This window comes from Apus apus, chromosome 21 (genome assembly GCF_020740795.1).
Source record: "Apus apus isolate bApuApu2 chromosome 21, bApuApu2.pri.cur, whole genome shotgun sequence".
NCBI lineage: Eukaryota > Metazoa > Chordata > Aves > Apodiformes > Apodidae > Apus > Apus apus.
Window position 1 is genome coordinate 6224034 of NC_067302.1, and position 17419 is coordinate 6241452.

At 62.1% G+C, this 17419-nt stretch overlaps 3 protein-coding genes across 6 annotated transcripts; 2 read left to right on the forward strand and 1 right to left on the reverse strand.

Annotated features, from left to right (window-relative positions):
- Window positions 1-841: 841 nt before the first annotated feature.
- GJB3 (gap junction protein beta 3) lies at window positions 842-5982 on the forward strand. Of its 3 annotated transcripts, XM_051637972.1 has the most exons (5): window positions 842-917; window positions 1427-1667; window positions 2833-2971; window positions 4047-4834; window positions 5129-5982. In XM_051637972.1, exons 4-5 carry the CDS (start codon window positions 4077-4079, stop codon window positions 5142-5144), a joined length of 774 nt encoding a protein of 257 aa, XP_051493932.1. In that variant the 5' UTR covers window positions 842-917; window positions 1427-1667; window positions 2833-2971; window positions 4047-4076; the 3' UTR covers window positions 5145-5982. The 3 variants fall into 3 exon arrangements, with proteins under 3 accessions (XP_051493932.1, XP_051493930.1, XP_051493931.1); XM_051637970.1 differs by lacking the exon at window positions 5129-5982 and having other exon boundaries at window positions 4047-4853; XM_051637971.1 differs by lacking the exon at window positions 5129-5982 and having other exon boundaries at window positions 896-958; window positions 4047-4853.
- A 1734-nt stretch (window positions 5983-7716) lies between these two features.
- Window positions 7717-10931, forward strand: GJA4 (gap junction protein alpha 4). 2 transcript variants are annotated; one of them, XM_051637967.1, is made up of 2 exons: window positions 7717-7811; window positions 8694-10931. In XM_051637967.1, the coding sequence occupies exon 2, from the start codon at window positions 8715-8717 to the stop codon at window positions 9738-9740; it is 1026 nt and encodes a 341-aa protein (XP_051493927.1). In that variant the 5' UTR covers window positions 7717-7811; window positions 8694-8714; the 3' UTR covers window positions 9741-10931. The 2 variants fall into 2 exon arrangements, with proteins under 2 accessions (XP_051493927.1, XP_051493929.1); XM_051637969.1 differs by lacking the exon at window positions 7717-7811 and adding an exon at window positions 8014-8132.
- A 4862-nt stretch (window positions 10932-15793) lies between these two features.
- SMIM12 (small integral membrane protein 12) lies at window positions 15794-17029 on the reverse strand. Its single transcript, XM_051637984.1, has one exon. The coding sequence runs from the start codon at window positions 16760-16762 to the stop codon at window positions 16484-16486; it is 279 nt and encodes a 92-aa protein (XP_051493944.1). The 5' UTR covers window positions 16763-17029; the 3' UTR covers window positions 15794-16483.
- Between the last annotated feature and the right edge of the window lie 390 nt (window positions 17030-17419).

Consider the following 17419-nt stretch of genomic DNA (forward strand, 5'->3'; position numbering starts at 1 on the left):
CAAACCACGTCAGCACTTTGTCCCTGTGCCCACGCGGGATCAGTCGGCAGGGGGTGGCAGACAGGACGCAGGGACTTGCCCTTTGCTGGGACGCCCAAGTATCCAGCTCAGCACTGCAAAACAGGGGTGTTTCTGCTCCCCACCCAGCTGCCTCAGGGGAAATCTTCTGCCTGTGCCAAAAGGCACCTGAACTTTGTCGAAGTGGCTGAGTGGCCCCTCCTGAAATTCCAAAATTGCAGGTGAAAGGTGCTGGTGGGGGGTACCCAGCCCCACTCACCACCTGGCCCTGGCAGGGTTTTACCGGGGGCAGGGAGACCTGCAGGTGGTTCTCACCACCTTCCCTCTCTCCTGGGTTCTGCATCTCAAAGGCCGCAGCCCCCAGGCCACAGCCCCCAGATTCCTGCCGGAGCTCCGGCCACACCAGCTCTCTACAGCAACATTGCTCAAATTCCTGATCCTGAAAAGGCAGCTCCCAGGTGAGGGGAGGCTCTGGGCTGCTCCCAAGATTTTGCTTTGTTCTCCTCTGAGACAAGGGTGCCTGTGTCTGCCCCCTCCTCCAGGCTCACCCTGCTCTGCACCCCGAGGCTCCCAGGAGGGTTTGCTCTCGTTCTTTTGGGCTCCCGTTCCCATGGACTCTCCCCACCACTTCCCCAGCACGGCAACCCCCACACACACACACACTTTATGTGACCTTCCGGAGCCTGAAGGCTGCTGGGTGAGTGGCTCCTTGTCTGCCATGAGTGCGGGGAACAAACCTCTCAGAGCGTCGAGCACCCGGCGGGGCTTGGCAAACGTCCCCAAGGGGGGGTGGCCTCGGCGAGACGCCAAGGAAAATGCCACGGAGTGCTTGGCCCCAGGGCGTGCGGGAGCCGTGCCGGGAGAGCCTCGGGGCAGCCGAGAGGCCGGATAAACCACAGGTGAGCGGAAACACATTCTTGTCCCGGCCGCATCTGCAGAGGTATGAAATGGGGCTGCTGCGGGAGGAGAGGCTGCCTGGGCAGGGAGCGGCTCTCGCAGCCTCCTGGGAGCCACTGGGACACATCCCAGGTCCTGCAAGGACAGGACTGGAGGCGGGTGGCTCTGCAGGGTCCTGCTGCTATGCTCTCTTTGGGAGAGGTCCCGCCTGGGACACCGTGTCAGCAGCAGGGCGGTGGCTGCTGTGGGTTGGAGACACCAATGAGCTGTCGCAAATCTATTACTAAGGCAAAATTATTTAAAAAGTGGGTTCTAGTTGTGTAATCTCTGATTCTTAGCAACAGTTGCTGGTTGCCCTGTGGGTAGGGGACCCCTGGCCACCTTGGTCTTGCCTGGGGTTTGCTGCTGGGTTGGCAGTGCCCACAGTGCCCGTGCTGGGGACGGAGCATCACCTGGCAGGAGCTGCTGGCGCTGCTCGCTGAGGAAACCTGCTCTGCTGATCTCCCTGCAGGATTTGACCCGCCTTTGTTGTACAACCCGAGCGTGTGCGTGCATGTGCACAGACAAGAGCCTCTGCGGGAGCTGTTTGCCAGACTCACCCAGTTGCTGGGAACAGAACAAACTGCTCTTCACCTCCCCAGTCACACTCAGCGCTGCGGACCCAGCCCAGCAGGTAGCCAGGAAAGAGCTTCCCTGCTCCGAAAGGTGCTTGGATCCAGCCACCTCCCTCTAGACCTTTACCAGCTGGACAGGTACTTCCAGGGAGCGGGGTGCTCACAGGGCTGCTGGGGACCTGCAGATTGTGGGGGACAGACCCCGTGGGGCTGGTGGGGTGCAGGTGGGAGCTCTGTTAGGGTTGGGGCTGGGGTGGCCACAGGTGGGAACTCTAACAGCATACAGTGCCATGTTGGGACCCCACAAGCACTGTGGGGGTCCCTGGCACTTGGGGCTGCTCACCCAGGGGGTGATGGGGTTGGATGGCTCAGTGTGGAACTCCAGAGAGCAGGAACAGCCATCCCGGGCCCTGCTTCTCTGTCCCACTGCCCTCCATGGGCACAGAAAGAGGCTGAGCCCCCCAGGAGAAGGCGCACAGCCCCTCTCTGCTGCATAAGCACCCCAGGATCTTTGGGCCCCAACACCCTGCACCCACGTGGGGCAGGACCCGGTGGTGACACAGCGGGTTGGCACGCCAGGGGCTGGCAAAGGTGCCAGGCTTGGCGGGAGGCAAACTGGTGCTGCAGGCAGAGCTGAGCACACCTGCAGCGTTGCCCCTGCTCTGCCTGGCTGCCAGCCAGTGCCCGCTGGGCTGGGGGCTCCTGCGGCGCCGCAGAACAAACCCTGGCACTGGGCTCAGCACCAGGCTTTGGGCTCGGTACTGGGCTCACCTCCTCTTTCTTGCCCCTACCATGGGTGTATGGCTGGAGCTGGGCTGAGCCAGGCAGGTGGGTGCTGGGCAGGTGAGTGGTGGGTGGCATTACCAGTAGGGTCTGAAGATGGGGTCCTGGGGGAACTGGCAAGGGGGCACTGGTGCTGGGGGCCATCAGCCCAGGCTCTGGCATTGTCACCAGCTTTCAGCTGAGGAGGAGAAAGCAGCAGCTCCCTTCTCCTGATTTTAAGGCCAAGGGTTTGGCAGAAGCACTGTGGGCACTCTCCACCCTGGCCAGGGAGGGCAATCTCCCAGTTTTGGGTGAGGTGGTGAGCCTATGTGTATGGGGCTAGGCAGAGGCACTGCCCTGGCACATGCTGGCACTGAACCCCTCCTTGGCCCCACTTGGATCAGCCACATTTCTCTTTGTGTCCCTGGGCCGAGTGTGGTGACAGTTTCGGGGCTCACTGTGGGGTGGCCCCAGCCAGGGATGGGCTCTGGGCAGCCCTGTGGGCTCCGGGCAGTGTTCCAGCCTCTGTTCCTTCCTGCAGCCCTGGGACACCTCGCTGTGCCGCGCAGCCATTCCTGGATGAAGAGACTCTGAAGACCCTTGGCCATGCCCCACGCTGGGTACTTCACACCCCACAGCCCCTGATGAACAGGGAAGGAACCTGAACCTCCCTTAACCAGGTACATCTCAGAGGACACTGGGTGGGCAATGGCTGGTGGCTCCTCGGGATTGGGACAGCAAGTGCACAGAGCTGATTGAACTGAGTGGCTGGGGCTGAAGGAATTAGGGTTTGGGGCTGAATGAGGCTTTTGCTCTGGCCTGAACTTAGGTCCTCACTGTCAGGCACAGACGTGTAAAACTTGGCAGCTCCTCACAAAAACCAAATTCTTTCCAACACGAAGAGGCTGCAAAAAGTCTCCTCTGAGCTTTGCTGTTGCCTGGCTCTGTTCCCCAAGGGCTCAGCCCTCCTTGGGGTCGTGGGTGCTTTGTTTTGGTTCCCACTGCGACCCCCCCTGTGCTCCCACCAGCCAATGGTGTGTGTCACTCAAAGCAACTCCTTAAAAGCCAACGGTGCAGGGACAGATCCAGCCCGCTGTCCTGTGATGTCCTCTGTCCCAGGAGACACCTTTAAAGCACAGAACCAACACTGCCAGCTCACCTCTGGGTAAAAACCACCCGATTGTGTAAATCACCGTGAAGCTCCGGGCGGGCTGAGCGCCGCCCTCCCCGCAGCGGGGCAGCCCCAGGCTGAGCTGCTGAGCCGGTTTGGCCGGCGTGGGGCGACTCTGGCTTTCGTCAGCCCCGCTCCTGCCCCTGCTCGGGCTGCCTCGGGTGTCACCTGCCAGAGAGAAAAGTGGTCCCGGGCATTTCCAGGCACCCAGCTCTGCAGCAGCCCCTGCCCCTTCTGCTCTCAGCAGCAGTGAAGCCCAGCAGACGGTTTAGCCCATTTTACCCATGAAACTTATGATCAGAGAAGGCTGGGACCAAGCCTGAGATCCCCTGGGATCGCCCTAATGGTGAAGGTCCCCGTCCATCCCCCAGACATGCTCATGGAGGGCATGTAAGGGAGAGTGGCTCAGCCCCACAAAACCCTGGGGAGGGAAGAGAATGGTTCCCTCAGCCCAAATGAGTGTAACGTGGTGATGGACAGAGTCCAGGATGTCAATGAGATTGAAGTGCAGCCAGAGATGAGGTGCCCCGTTGCTGTTTCGCTGCACATCTCTTCACCTGCGGCTTCTGCTCCTGTTTCTCCAGGTTGGGTGACTCTGGCCTCTGCCGACCACCATGGATTGGAAGACTCTGCAGGCGCTGCTCAGCGGGGTCAACAAGTACTCGACGGCCTTTGGCCGCATCTGGCTCTCCGTGGTCTTTGTCTTCCGAGTGCTGGTCTACGTGGTGGCAGCCGAGCGGGTCTGGGGGGATGAGCAGAAGGACTTTGACTGCAACACGCGGCAGCCGGGCTGCACCAACGTCTGCTACGACCACTTCTTCCCCATCTCCCACATCCGCCTCTGGGCCCTGCAGCTCATCTTTGTCACTTGCCCTTCCCTCCTGGTCATCATGCACGTGAGCTACCGGGAGGACCGCGAGAAGAAGAACCGGGAGAAAAATGGGGAGAATTGCCCCAAGCTCTACAGCAACACGGGCAAGAAGCACGGTGGGCTGTGGTGGACGTACTTGCTCAGCCTCTTCTTCAAGCTTATCATAGAGATCTTGTTCCTCTACCTCCTCCACAAGATGTGGGACAGCTTTGACTTGCCACGGCTGGTCAAGTGCTCCAACGTGGAGCCCTGCCCCAACATTGTAGACTGCTACATCGCTCGGCCAACTGAGAAAAGAGTCTTCACCTATTTCATGGTCGGAGCCTCCTCCATCTGCATCATCCTCACCGTCTGTGAGATCTTCTACCTCATCTTCAAGCGGGTTGTGCAGAGCACACGGAAGTGGAAGAAGTCCATCAAGCGCTCCGTCAGCTACAGCAAGGCCTCCACCTGCCAGTGCCACCTCAAGATAGAGGAGAAGGACAACAAGTCCCAGACGAGGTGTGTAGCAGCCCTGTGAGCCTGGGCTCCCAGTGTGACTGCTGTCTGACAGGGTGCTGGGAGGGGAAGAGGGAGGGAGTCGTGTCCAAGGATGGCTGGCCCCAGCGGTGACCACCAGTGATGCCATGATAGGTGGCATAGGTCTTCGATGGCTCTAAAGGGGAAGGGGACACATCCATGAGAACTCTCCTGCTTTGGGCATGTCCCCAGGTGTCCCAGCAGTGTAGGCATGCTCAGTGGCATATGGGTGCTGGCTGCCTAAGTCATGCCTGAGGATGTCTGTTCTTTCCACAGAGGCGAGGAGCTGTGAGGTCACCCATCCCAGCTGGTTCACCTTCCCCTTGGCCCAGCAGCTTTCCAAGCCTGCCAAGTCCCTGAACCCTCGAGAGCTGACCCATGTGAAAAATAACTAAAGCAAACAGACTAAAGCCCCTCGAGAGAGGCCTGTGGGTGCCTGAGCAGATGCAGGTAAGGTGAGGGCAGCCCCAGAGCTCTGCTGGCTGCACGTGGTGCTGCTGCAGGGCTTGGACATCTCCACCAAGGCACCAAGGCCACGCACCGAGCAGCCCTGCCATGGCAGCCAGTGCTGCCAGCCCAGCAGTGAGCCCAGCCATGAAGGGATGAAGCCATTGATTTGAAGAGGACATGGGACTGGGGCTGGCAGGGGGAGCATGGAGGCTCCTGTATCCCAACAGCTTCTCTTGGGTCCTCCAGCTGGGGCAGGGGCAGCTTTTCCCGCCTTGCTCATGCAAGCTCTGTGCCAATGTCCTGCCCAAGTGGCTTTACTGTGTCCCTCAGTGCCTTTGTGTGTCCCCTCACCTCAGACAGACCTGTCACGTGCAGCATCAGCTACAGATCCACCAGGCCAATAAACCCAGTGCTGTGTGCAGACACTGGGACCTGCTCTGCACACTGTACATCGAGGGGACTGGTGAGGGCAGAAGAAATGGACTCGTGGAGGTGCCCCAGGAGCCCCTGGCCGGGTGCTCCTCACTCCAGCCCAGCCAGGGCAGCGTGGCTGAGCCCCTGGGCCTTCATGTCCAGCCCCTGCCCACTCCACCTCCTCCCAGCTTGTCTCGCCTCCTTAACCTGTAACCCACCAGAGCTGCACGCTGGCCCCGAGGAAATCAAGGAGGGATCAGCATCAATTATTTACTAAACCTTAATAAATATTACAATAAATAGAAATTATTTCCATTTAATCTCTCCTTAAGCAGTGGTATGTGGAGGGTCTGCTGGTGCTCTGGCCCATAGCTGTGGCTCTGCTCAGCCTGGCCGTGCTCCCCCAGACCCTGGAGTGTGTCATGGTGTGCGCAGACAGAGCTGGGGCTCGTGCCACTGTGAGAGACCATGGCACCAGTGCCCACACTGCCGGCAGGGTGATGTGTCTCTGTGCCAGGACACAGAAAAAGTGCTTCCAGCACTGACTTGGGCAACCCAAGCACCGTGTCACCTCGGGTGCCAGCCCTGGGCACAGGGCAAGCTGTGCCAGGGGAAAGATGCTCCAGGAGGTTGAACAGCACAAAGTGTCTGACTGGGAGGCAGCTCTGGCACTGGCACGGGTCAGCTTTGGCTGCATGGCTCACTGGGGCTGAAGCCCACGCTGGGCATGGTGCTCCTGGGGGGTAAAGCAACGTGGAAACCACACACCTGTGGGTGAGGGCAGTGCCAGGTCCTGTGTGGTTCAGGAGCAGCTCCCCAGAGGTGGTCGTTTCCACTCACTGAGGGCTGGTGGGGCACAGAGTATCACTGGCTGGGGGGGCGGGCATGGAACTCGGGCAGCCACAGCCCAGGGATGTTGGGCAGGGGAAACAGTACCCATGGTGGGCCAGGAGGTGGACACTGGGCTCCTCAGCACCCTGGTGCCATGGCAAGGAGTGTGGGTGTTCCCTGAAGCATGGCAATTATTTTATATTAAACATCATTACTCTGGTCCACGTCTGATCTCCACTCAGCCCCGGCACTGTCGGTGAGGAGGAAATGCACATCCTGTTATGGGAGAGGCGGCAGCTCCCGGTTGTGTGTGTTCTGGTTTTGGGAGCCCAAGTCCCCATCTGTCCCCTCACAGCCCACACAAAGTGTGCCAGCCCTTGGTGGCGGCTACAGGACAGGGAGGAGGGCACACACAGGGGGTTTGTCCCACCGAAGTCAGCAGGATTTAAGTCTATTCATAAAATATCGGCCCCATCTGAGCCCACACACAGCAAAGCTTCGCTGAAAACCCTGTGGAAGGTCCCAGCCCCGGAGACCGGCCAGAACGCGGGGCTGGGGCAGCGCCGGGCTCCGGGGTGGCCCCGGTGTCACTCCGGTGTGGCTCCAGCACCACCCAGCGCCCATCGCACAGACCCGCGGCGGGACCCGGCCGGAGCGGGCAGGGAACTGGGCAGGGAACTGGGCAGGGAACTGGGCATCCCCGGGGCCACCGGCCGCACGCCTCGGGGCATCCCCCGGCCCTGCTCCCCCGGAGCCCCCACGGCAGGGGCTTTAGGGGCACGCAGTCGGGTGACCTGCTCAGGGTCTCACCACCATGGGCAGGGTCCGCGCACGCCGGGTGGGTCTCTGTCCCGTTCAGCGCGTTCGTCCCGGTGGCGAAGCCCCGGCCACAGCCGAGCTACCGGGCTGTCCCCGCAGCCCGCCGGGAACGAGAGGGAAGGGACACACCCGGGCTTCCCACAGCCATCCCCCGTTTCTGCCATGGCTGTCCCGGGGCCTGTTCCGGGAGCCCCGATATCCCTTGGGGTCGCGTCCAGGCAGCGCTCCCCAGCCCCCCCGCCCCGCCGGGGCCGCCCCCTCGGCCGGGGGCAGCGGGACGGGGCGGCCCCGCACACCTGCGGCTGGGCTTGGCGTTAAGCCCCGGCCCCCGATTTCCTGCCCGCGCTCCTCCCCCGGCTCCCCCGGGCCCGACACGGCCACAGCCGCCCGGCCACTCAGATCCAGCGCGACCCCGGCCAGGCGGGACGTGCCCGGCGCGGCGGAGGTGAGTGAGCGGCTCCCGGCACCCCCGGGACATCGGGCACCGCTCGGGGACACCGTGCTTCGGGGCAGGGGTCACCCCCACTGCTGGCACCCTCTGGCTGCTTCGGGGCGCCACTTGCACCCACTTTCTGCGCCCGAGCATCCCCTCGCCCCACCGCGGCTGGGTGTCCCTTTAACGGCCCAGCTGACACCCTGCTTAATTGTTTAGAAGGTGTTAATTAGGAGCCAGGGTGGTGGCCGCTCCCTCTTTCCTAGCTGGGCTGTAGGCTTGAGCAGCACGGAGGGGATGTGGATCCCTGGAGCGGCACCGGGGCCGCGTGCGGTGAGTGGTCTTGGGGGTCCCCGGGCTGGAGGTAGCGAGGGCGCTGGCTGGGGACTGGCCCAGCAGTTTGGGGTGAGCCCTGAATGAGTGTTGGCGGCACCCCACGGGTTTCTGCTTCCCCTCCCGTGACCTTGCTGCCGGGACAGGGGGCTGTAGGAGAGGCAAATCCGGGCAGCTCCGGTGAGCTCCCTCCGTGCCCCCTCCCTGGGTACCGTGGCCGTGACCTCCCTCCCAGAGCAGCCCCAAACCGGGCACCAAGCCCTTCGCTGCGGGCTGTCCTGGGGCAGCCACGGCTGCTGCTGGGGGAGGCAAATCCCGGCGCTGCCGCTTCTCTCCCAGCCCTGTGTTTCAGCACTGGGATGCAGGAGGAGCATTCCTGGGCTCGGGAATTCTGCCTGTCTCCCTTCTTTGGCGGTGGAATGCTCCTCAGTGGGTTTGCTGGGACTCTCTGCAGAGCATCCGTATCCCTAGAAAGCCTGAGTTTTCAGTGGTCCCGTCTGCCCTGTGCTCTGCAGCAAGGAAACAGAATTGACCTGGCTTCCCTCCCCTCTCTGCTGGCAGAGGCACAAGGCTCCCTAAAAGATGGGTGACTGGGGATTCCTGGAGAAACTGCTGGACCAAGTCCAGGAGCACTCGACCGTGATCGGGAAGATCTGGCTCAGCGTGCTCTTCATCTTCCGCATTCTCATCTTGGGCTTGGCCGGGGAGTCCGTCTGGGGGGACGAGCAGTCGGAGTTCGTGTGTAACACCGAGCAGCCAGGCTGCACCAACGTCTGCTATGACAAAGCCTTCCCCATCTCCCACATCCGTTACTGGGTGCTCCAGTTTATCTTCGTCAGCACCCCAACCCTGATTTACCTCGGCCATGTTGTCTATCTCTCCCGGAAGGAGGAGAAGTTGAAGCAAAAGGAGAGCGAGCTCCGGGCTATCCACAGCAAGGACCCGAACATTGAGCAGGCCCTGGCAGCCGTGGAGAAGAAGATGTCCAAGATCTACATGATGGAGGATGGGCAGCTCAAGATCCGTGGGGCACTGATGTGGACGTACATTATCAGTGTGATCTGCAAGAGCATTTTTGAAGCTGGCTTCCTTGTTGGCCAGTGGTACCTGTACGGCTTCTCCATGGTGCCCCGCTATGTGTGCAAGAGGGACCCTTGCCCCCATCAGGTGGACTGCTTCATCTCCCGCCCTACCGAGAAGACCATCTTCATCATCTTCATGCTGGTGATGGGCCTGATCTCCTTCATCCTGAACCTCCTGGAGCTTTTCCACCTCTGCTGCAAGAACATGCTTAGTAACATCAAAAAGGTGTCAGTGCCAACCACCCCGAGCCCGGACACCTTTGCTGATGACATGGTCTCAGGTCCCTACGCCCCCAAGCACTACCCCTTCCTGCCCATGGCTGAGAGCCACACAATGTCCTACCAAACCTACAACAAGCTCTCCAGCGAGCAGAACTGGGCCAACTTCCACAATGAGGAGAACCTGGTGCTGGGCAGCAGATCCTTGTCAGACCCCTATGCCCCCAGGGCTGCCGAAGCCCCTGCCCCAGAGGACAAGCTGTGCAGCCGGCCCGGGAGCTCAGCCTCCAAAAAGCAGTATGTCTAGTGCTGGGCTGGCCCCGGCCAGCCGAGGGGACCTTCCTTGGTCCCTTGTGCTGCAAAGGTGCTGGCCATGGCCAGGCAGCTCCCTCCTGCCTGCTGCTGTGCTGGACAGTGGGTCACCCTCCGGAGATTCTGCCCACAGAGACCTGCCTGCTCCTGGGACGTGAGGCTGGGGAGCAGGGCTGAGCGCTGCCCCGGAGCGGAGCCTCCGCAGACCCGGCAAGGAAGGAAACTCTGGAAAGTTCCCCGGGACGCTGTGTCCCGTGTGCCTGGCCACGGGAAAGGGAGAAATCCCTGGGGCTGTTTGGCTGGGAACAGGCTGTCTCTGGGGCTGGGGTGGGAGGTTGCTGCCATTTGGGAGCCACAGCTCGGCCAGACCCAGGGGCTTGCTGGAGCCCCCACTGGAACTAGAGCCGGGCGTGCGGCCGTGGGAAGCCACTTGCCTCCACAGGGATTGGGATCCCGGGAGGGCTGTGGGGAGCTGGGCCGGAGCAGCACTGCCTGACAGGGCCTTGGCCACCAGCCCCGTCCTGTTCCTGTAACTGTGACATGAAGCCAGCAGCTCCTGCCTGGGGTCTGTGCAGGAGCAGCCCCTGTCCCATGGGGGGTTAAGCCAGCAGCAGCTCATAGCCAGGGCTCTGCAGTGATCAGCTGATCCCAATGGCTGCAGGGTCACTGCTTGTGTGCCCTGGGAGTGTGAGCCCCCCCCTCTTAGTCCTGGCCCTGGACCCTTTCCCATGTGATATGTGCCTCTAAGTTATTTTTAACTTGTTGGCCTGAGCACAGAGTTTTCTTGCCTTAAAGGTGCAGCTGTGTGGGGGAACTGGGGAGCTGTTCCAGCCTGGTTACACGCCCTTGAGCCCTGTGCTTTTTTGGGGAGGAATTAGCTTAATAACTGCTGGTTTGGGGTGGAGGGTTATTTGTTTTATTACTTTGCACTAAGTCATCTCCTGCTGTCGGTCAAGGTGCTGGGGGGGGCATGGAAGAACCAACTGCTGCTCCATATTCCCCAGCCCATCAATGCTGTGAAAGTGGAAGGTCCTGCTGTGACTGAGGGGCTGCGGGTCCTGTGTGACCCAGGCACGAGCATGGGATGTGGACATTGCCCTCAGTGCTGTTTCCTCCCCTCCACCCCGCTCAGCAGACTCAGTGTTGCATCATGTTGAATAAAGTTGAATGAAGGAAAAAAGTTGAAGCATGGTGTGACTGTGCTTCCTGCAGCCCCCAGCCACCTCAGGGTAGGGGGTGAGGTTTGGGGCTGGGCTGAGGGAGTGGGGACCTGCTCTCTGGTGGGCAACAGGGCTGGGTGAAGGGAGACTGGGCACCCAGCTGTGCTGCTGGTGCCACTCACCCGCTGCAAGCACAATGTCCTGTCCCCTTGAGCCCATCCTTAGTCATGGGGCCATGGTGGTGCTGGCCTGGGTGGCCCAAAGCAAACCAGCCTGTGCCCTGGCTCTGCTGCAGATAAACCCCGTGGAGGCCAAGGAGCTGCTCGGAGCTGCATAATAGGTGGAAATGAGGCACAGATAAAGGCACACAATGCGGCTGGGGCTGTTGTGTAGTTTATTTGGCCAAGGCAGCCGAGGGCCCCTTCAGCAAGGGTGGGACAGACTAAAAATACCCTGGGGAAAATGAAATATGGGTGATATCGCTGCCATTGGCCTCTGGAGGAAGCGGAGAGGGAGGCACCCGCCTGCACTGCCCTTGGTGCACAGCCTGGGCTGGTGGCTGAGCCCGCCCTTGGCTCTGCTCCCTGCTGGGGTTGGGAGGGTGAAATCCTCTGGTATGGAGGTCTGGGGTGTACAGTGCCAGTTCTCAGCTCTTCCCTGCACCTTCCATCAGGGTGCTGGGGCAGATCCTTTCCAGGTGGACCTTGCCTTGCTTCCACTGACTGTGCAGGAACTCTGCCCTGCTCCCACTCATACCCAGTGGGGACCCCCCTGGGACACCCCAGTGCAATGGGGGACCCCAGCCCAGGTGCTCGCCAGAGCTGCAAAGCCCCGCAGTGTTGTAGCTTTCTGGGTAGAGCAGCTGGGCCAGGAGGAAAAGCCCGTGTGAAAGGTAATGGTGCAGCCACGCCACATGTTTACCCACCGACTGCTCTTCCCCTCACTCCCATTCCCTGGGCTGATGTTTTTATTGGCACCAAGGGAGCATCACGCTTTTCCAAACATCCCTGCAAGGTGGAAAACAAGGCAGCCGAGACTCCCCACCCCCCTTGCCTGGAGCCAGTGCCTGGTCGCTGTGCAAACACCGCTCCGTGTCCCGCTATTGTTCCCCTGTTGTGACAAGACAGCTCAGGGTGGCCGGTGTGACCCACAGCGCCGGGACACACGTGCCAACAACAACATGCAGGGGCTCACCTGTGTGGTGGGGCTGGGGAGGGGGCAGCAGCCCCCCTCAAAATGCGGGCAAGCAGCCCTTAGGCAAACAAAAGTTTGCAGCTGATAAGGACACAGGCTGGCCTGGCAAAGCCCTTTGGCACAGCCTGGGGACAGAGAGCGGCTGGCTGGACACACACAGCCTTTCTCATGCCTCTGTGCTCCCTCCTGAGTAAACAGGCCCCTCTGGTCCCTTTCTGGTAACAACACTTGCTGCCCCAATACTCAGCTCTGTTCTGTGATGCTGAACCGCCATGGACAGCCCAGAGGCTGCAGTGAGGGGCTCCCCATGGGCTCTGGGATAATAGACAGTGAGCACAGCCCTGGCTACTTGCTGTGATGCATGGACACTGGGACCTGCCACAGCCCACCACAGGGAGAGGAGCCATGAGGACTTCTCTGAGCCATGTCGAGCCTGTGAGGCTCTTCCCGAGGCGCTGGCTGAGCACCAAGGAGTCTATTTTTAAGCCTTCCCAGTAAACAGAAAATAGCAAGTGTCTAAATCTGACCTGCGTGCAGGAAGAGCCACGGCGGGAGAAGAATTGCAGCTGAGAGGGGAGGAGGGGCAGAGGGCTGGGCAGGGGGATGCCACAGCATGGTCCCCCTGTCCAGCTGGGCCCCATCCATGCCCAGGGCTCTGCTTAGGGCGGGGGGGGGGGGGTACCCTGTTTCCTGCAGCCCCTTTGGGGAAGTGGACATGGGCTGGAGCATCCTACTGGGCCAGGCACCGACCCCCCGAGGCCCAGCACCCTGTGCCAGCAGCACCCACCGTCGAGGCAACACCAAACCAGGTACAGTCCTGCCCTTCTCGGTGCCACCGCCAGCGGTGCCCAACAAAGGCAAAGCAACCCCCAAGCAGCTCCCTTCCTCCCCCTTAGTTATATTTATCCCTCCACGCGCGGGCACCGAACAATGCGGCCCCGCGTGAGAACAGCGGGCAGGAGGAAACGCGGCTCAATAGCCCCGAGAACTTCCCGCATCCTGACATTGTCGCACCCCCTCCGGCCGCTTCCTTGCATGGAGGCAACAGGACCATGGCGCCCAGCACCCCATGCCCACCCCAGGATGGGTCCTGTCCCTGCCAGCAGCTCAGGTGTAGTCCCAGCTCCATACCAGGAGGGCAGGAGCTGCTGCCTGCACAGCCGGGGCCTCCTCCTGGCCTGAGGAAGTCCATGGTGGCTTAAAGTGAGGAGCTGTGGTGGCCTCGTGGTGCTGGGGATGGGGATTCAGTCTCAGGATGTGGCTGATGCCGAGCGGGAAGGGACAGTGTCCTGGTGTAGCTGTCCTTGACCAGAGCTTCGGGGTGTGTTGTGATGCAAACCAGAGCTGCTCCTCTCACACAGCACTTGTGGCCCTAGAAAGGAGCCCCCGGGGACAGCGCAGCAGATCTGCACCGCGGGGCAGTGCAGGAAGAGGCGAGACAGGGAGGCTGGGAAAGGACTCGGCTGCTCTCAGGGAAAGGGCAAAATGGGAGCCTGGGAAAGGAGCCTCGGCTGGGCAGGCAGGGAGCGGGTGTCCCCGGGGGCTGCGGGGGACGTGCCATGGGGAGGATGTGCCATTTGCTCTCCAGTGCAGCCAGGGTGAGCACTCTCTGCGTCCCAGGGCTGTGGGGACATCACACTGCACACAGGTCCTGGGCGCCCCAGGGTGACTGTGCTGCTCCAGGGCAGGACACACGAGTGTCAGTCCCTGTGGATCCCCCTCCAGCCCCAAATACTGCTCCTCTCTTCCCCAAAGCATCCTTGCTCTGGGCCTTGCAGGAAGGGCCCGATGGCTCCGGGCAGCTGGTTCATCCCTGCTCTGCTCTAATGGGACATCCGCTCCAGCTGAGTGGCCAGGGGGTCCTCACTGCCTGCACAGCAGGTGTCCTTGTCCCCTCGGCCAACTCCCAACAAGCCGGGGCACAGCTCACTCCCCACATGGCCCCCCGACTCACAGCACGTCTGCAGCAGCTGCTGGATTCAATCCCTGCTCCATGGCACAGCACAGCCACCGGAGCCCCGGCCATAGGGACATCCCCCAACCCGGACAAGCCCTGGGAAGGTGCTGTCCCACAAGACGTCAGCCTCCAGGCTGGCATGGGGCTCCCTGGACATGCTGCTGGCAGAGCTTCTTGCCAGGCTCCTGCTGCAGCACTCAGCTGTGCTGGGAACAGCTGGATTACAAACACGAGGGACCAGAGTGAGGATGTGAGCTCGAGCAGTTGTGTGCAGGCTGGGCAGGTTTTACCATAATAGTTATTCAACAATGCTTCCTCTTGCTCCTCATGAGCCACCGTGGCTGCTCGCCCCAGCCCCGAGTGCTCACCAGCTCCTATTCTTGTCCAGCCGGAGCTTCCCAGGCAGCACATTGTTGGGATTCAATGGGAGGAAGGGTGGGTTTACAGCACTGAGGGCTTAGGAGAAAGGCAACGAGTATGTGAGGAGGCTTCACCCCTGCCCCAGCACCGGAGGGGAACCACAGGCCCCCAGCACCACTGGTGTCTGCCATGGGGATGGACAGTCCCAGACACATGGAAACCAGCTGGAAATGCTGCTGGAGCAGGGCAGGGGCTGCCCGGCCTGGTGCCACTGGGGCTCTGTCTTCCCAAAGGTTTTGCTCCAGCACCACACCGGAGCAACCTCCCCAACCCACACCGGGAGGGCCCAGGGGAGGAAACAGGGCAGCGAGGCCCCAACAAAGCCCAATTGTGCCCAGCCAGGCCTGGGAACAGGCCAATCAATGGGCTATAAGCAGCCGAGGGAGCCGCTCGGTCGCGGGTAACAAAGGCATTTTGGAAGACATTTCCGAGATGGGTCCAGCTGGTCCCAGCTGGGGGAAGGGACAGGACCATTCCCACCCCAGCACACAATAGGGAACAGCCATCACCCTGCAGCCAGGCAGGGAAAACAAGAGGCCACAGGAAGGGGCTACCTCAGGGGACAGTGCCAGCTTGCCAGGGGAGCAGGGCAGCGGCCCCAGAGGTGCTGTGAGCCCCGTGCAGGAATAAGCAGTGGGGCAGGACTGGGACAGCCTTTGCACAGCCCCCAGACCCATTCCTGCACCCTCTCACCAGCCTTGGCTGTCCTCACAAGCCATGACAGCAAAGGGCAGCGCTGCAGCCCCGGCACAGCAGGGCGGGAGCCGTGAGAAACGCTGAGGCAGCTGCTGACCCCGGGCAGATCGTGCTCCCCGGGAGGGGAAGGCCGGGCCAGGGCAGTGCTGGGGCCTCGCTCAGGCAGCAGGGGGAAAACAACCCGGGAGGCAGAGATAACCCCTCCCGCGGCCCCGGCACTGGCCCAGTTCCCACCTGGCCTTGCTCTCAGCACGGTCTGGTCCTGCTGCACCCGTGTTGCCCGAGGATGAAGGGAGCACAGGCCGCTGTGCCCCAGCACTTGCTGCCACCCTCTGCCACCAGTAGGACTCCCTGCCTCCCTGTCCCCTGGGACCACAGCCCTTCTGGTCTAGATAAGGAGGTTGGAGGGCAGCAGATGCCGTGGCCCAGGGGGAGGCACAACCCCAGGACTGGGATGTTTGTGCCTCCCACTCCTTCCTGCCCACCACCCTCTGCCAGGCCAGAGACAACAGTGGCATTTCTCCCATTGTAGGCTTTGCTTCTTGAAAACATGGGGAGCAGAAACACGTTCTGAGCCTGGGCTGGGGCCAGGTGCTGATGCAGAAGACACAGAGGCCCAGGGATGGACAGAAGTTTATTCTGGCTGTTCCCATACAGGGCAGAGATCTCCCCATTCTCTACACACCAGCCCAAAGCCACCACCACACTTGGAGCTCCACAGCAGCAGCAAGGCCAGGGCTTCCACCTCCCCCCTTTCTCCCTTCCTCACTGCAAAGCCGGGTGATGATGGAGAGAAGGTTCCCCAGAGGTCTCCACCACTGCAGGCTCCAAGGGGGTAAGGCAAGAGCGTGGTGCTGTGAACAGGGTCTGCAGAGTCACAGAACTGTCAGCAGGACAACAGGTCCCAACCCCGAGTCACTCAGGTCTAACTTTATCTTCATCCCATAGAAATAACCAAACCTCGAGATGTGGGTGGAAGGAGGCCCAGAGGGTTCCGTGGCTCAGGGGCCAGGACAGCCCGAGGGCTGAGGAGTTTCAGCCACATTTCACCTCGGCAACACAGCTCCTGCCCCCTCTGCCACGAGGTGGGAGGGCTGGGGGTGTCTTGAGCCCGTCCCTGGGGTGGGCAAACCTCGGCCCTCCGGAGGGCCCTGGGAGGGTGAAGAGCAGCAGTGGACACAACATATTGGCCTGGTAAAGAGGGAGGCTGGTGGAAGCTGTGCAGGTGACAGGGGAGGTGACAGGGACCCAGCCGGCCTCAGCCCCGGGGACAGTCACTCCAGGGCCCCGCATCTGCTTACACAACTTTAATTAACTCTTTTCCGGGCGGTTCCTGTTCAGCACGGCCCGAGGGGCGAACTCCAGCTTGTCCTTCAGGCTCACCACGTTGGTCAGGTCCTTGCCAGCGATCTCCTGCAGCTTTCGGTCCTCCCGCAGCTCCGAGATGCTCTTCTCCTCCTGGGCCGCGGGCGGGGGGTCGCCGCGAAGGAACCGCTCCAGGTGGTAGCCCACCAGCCCCACCACGAAGGCCACCGGGAAGGTGACGTACGGGGCCTTGGAGCGCACGGCCGCCCAGAGCACGGACCACATGGCGCCGGGGGCTGCGCCCGGCGGGGAGCGGGGAGCGGCGGCCACACACCGGGCCCGGCCCCCCCGGCGCCCGAGGCCTCGCGGGCCCGCAGCGCCCGCGAGAGGCTCCGGCGGACGAGGCGGGCTGCAGAGGGACTTCAACACTGACCCAGAGGGCGCGGGGACCCCTGCCCGGCCCCGCGGGGCTCCCCGGCCCCGCAGCCGCAGCGAGCCCCGGGCAGCCCCGCTCACCGGCTGCCGCCCCGGGCCCGCCTCTTCCGGCTCCGCCCCGGCGCGGGGCCGCCCTTCCGGTGAGCGGCGGCGGCGCGGGCAGGCGGGGCGGTGCTGCCCCCTGGCGGACACAGCGGGAGCGGCGGCGCTGGAGGAGCTGCCTGCGCTGGGGCCGCCGAGCGGGGGGACACGGAGACGGGGGGTGCACGGGGAGAGACCTTCTGGGGGAGAGACACGGGGGAGACACAGCGGGGAGACACGGGGAGAGAGAGACCCTCGGGGGGACTCACGAGGGGAGACCCACGAGAGAGATCCGCTATGAGAGAGACCCACCGGGAAGGACTGCAGACACAGCACAGGGAGCTCTGCTCCTGCCTCTGTGAGATCCCGTGTTCACCCCACGAACACCCCCTCCCCCCGTCATGGACACCCCTCTCCACCCAAGGA

Coding starts and splice junctions, on each gene's coding strand:
- GJB3 (XM_051637970.1), top strand. CDS start 4,077: ATGGATTGGAAGACTCTGCAGGCGCTGCTCAGCGGGGTCAACAAGTAC.
- GJA4 (XM_051637967.1), top strand. CDS start 8,715: ATGGGTGACTGGGGATTCCTGGAGAAACTGCTGGACCAAGTCCAGGAG.
- SMIM12 (XM_051637984.1), bottom strand. CDS start 16,762: ATGTGGTCCGTGCTCTGGGCGGCCGTGCGCTCCAAGGCCCCGTACGTC.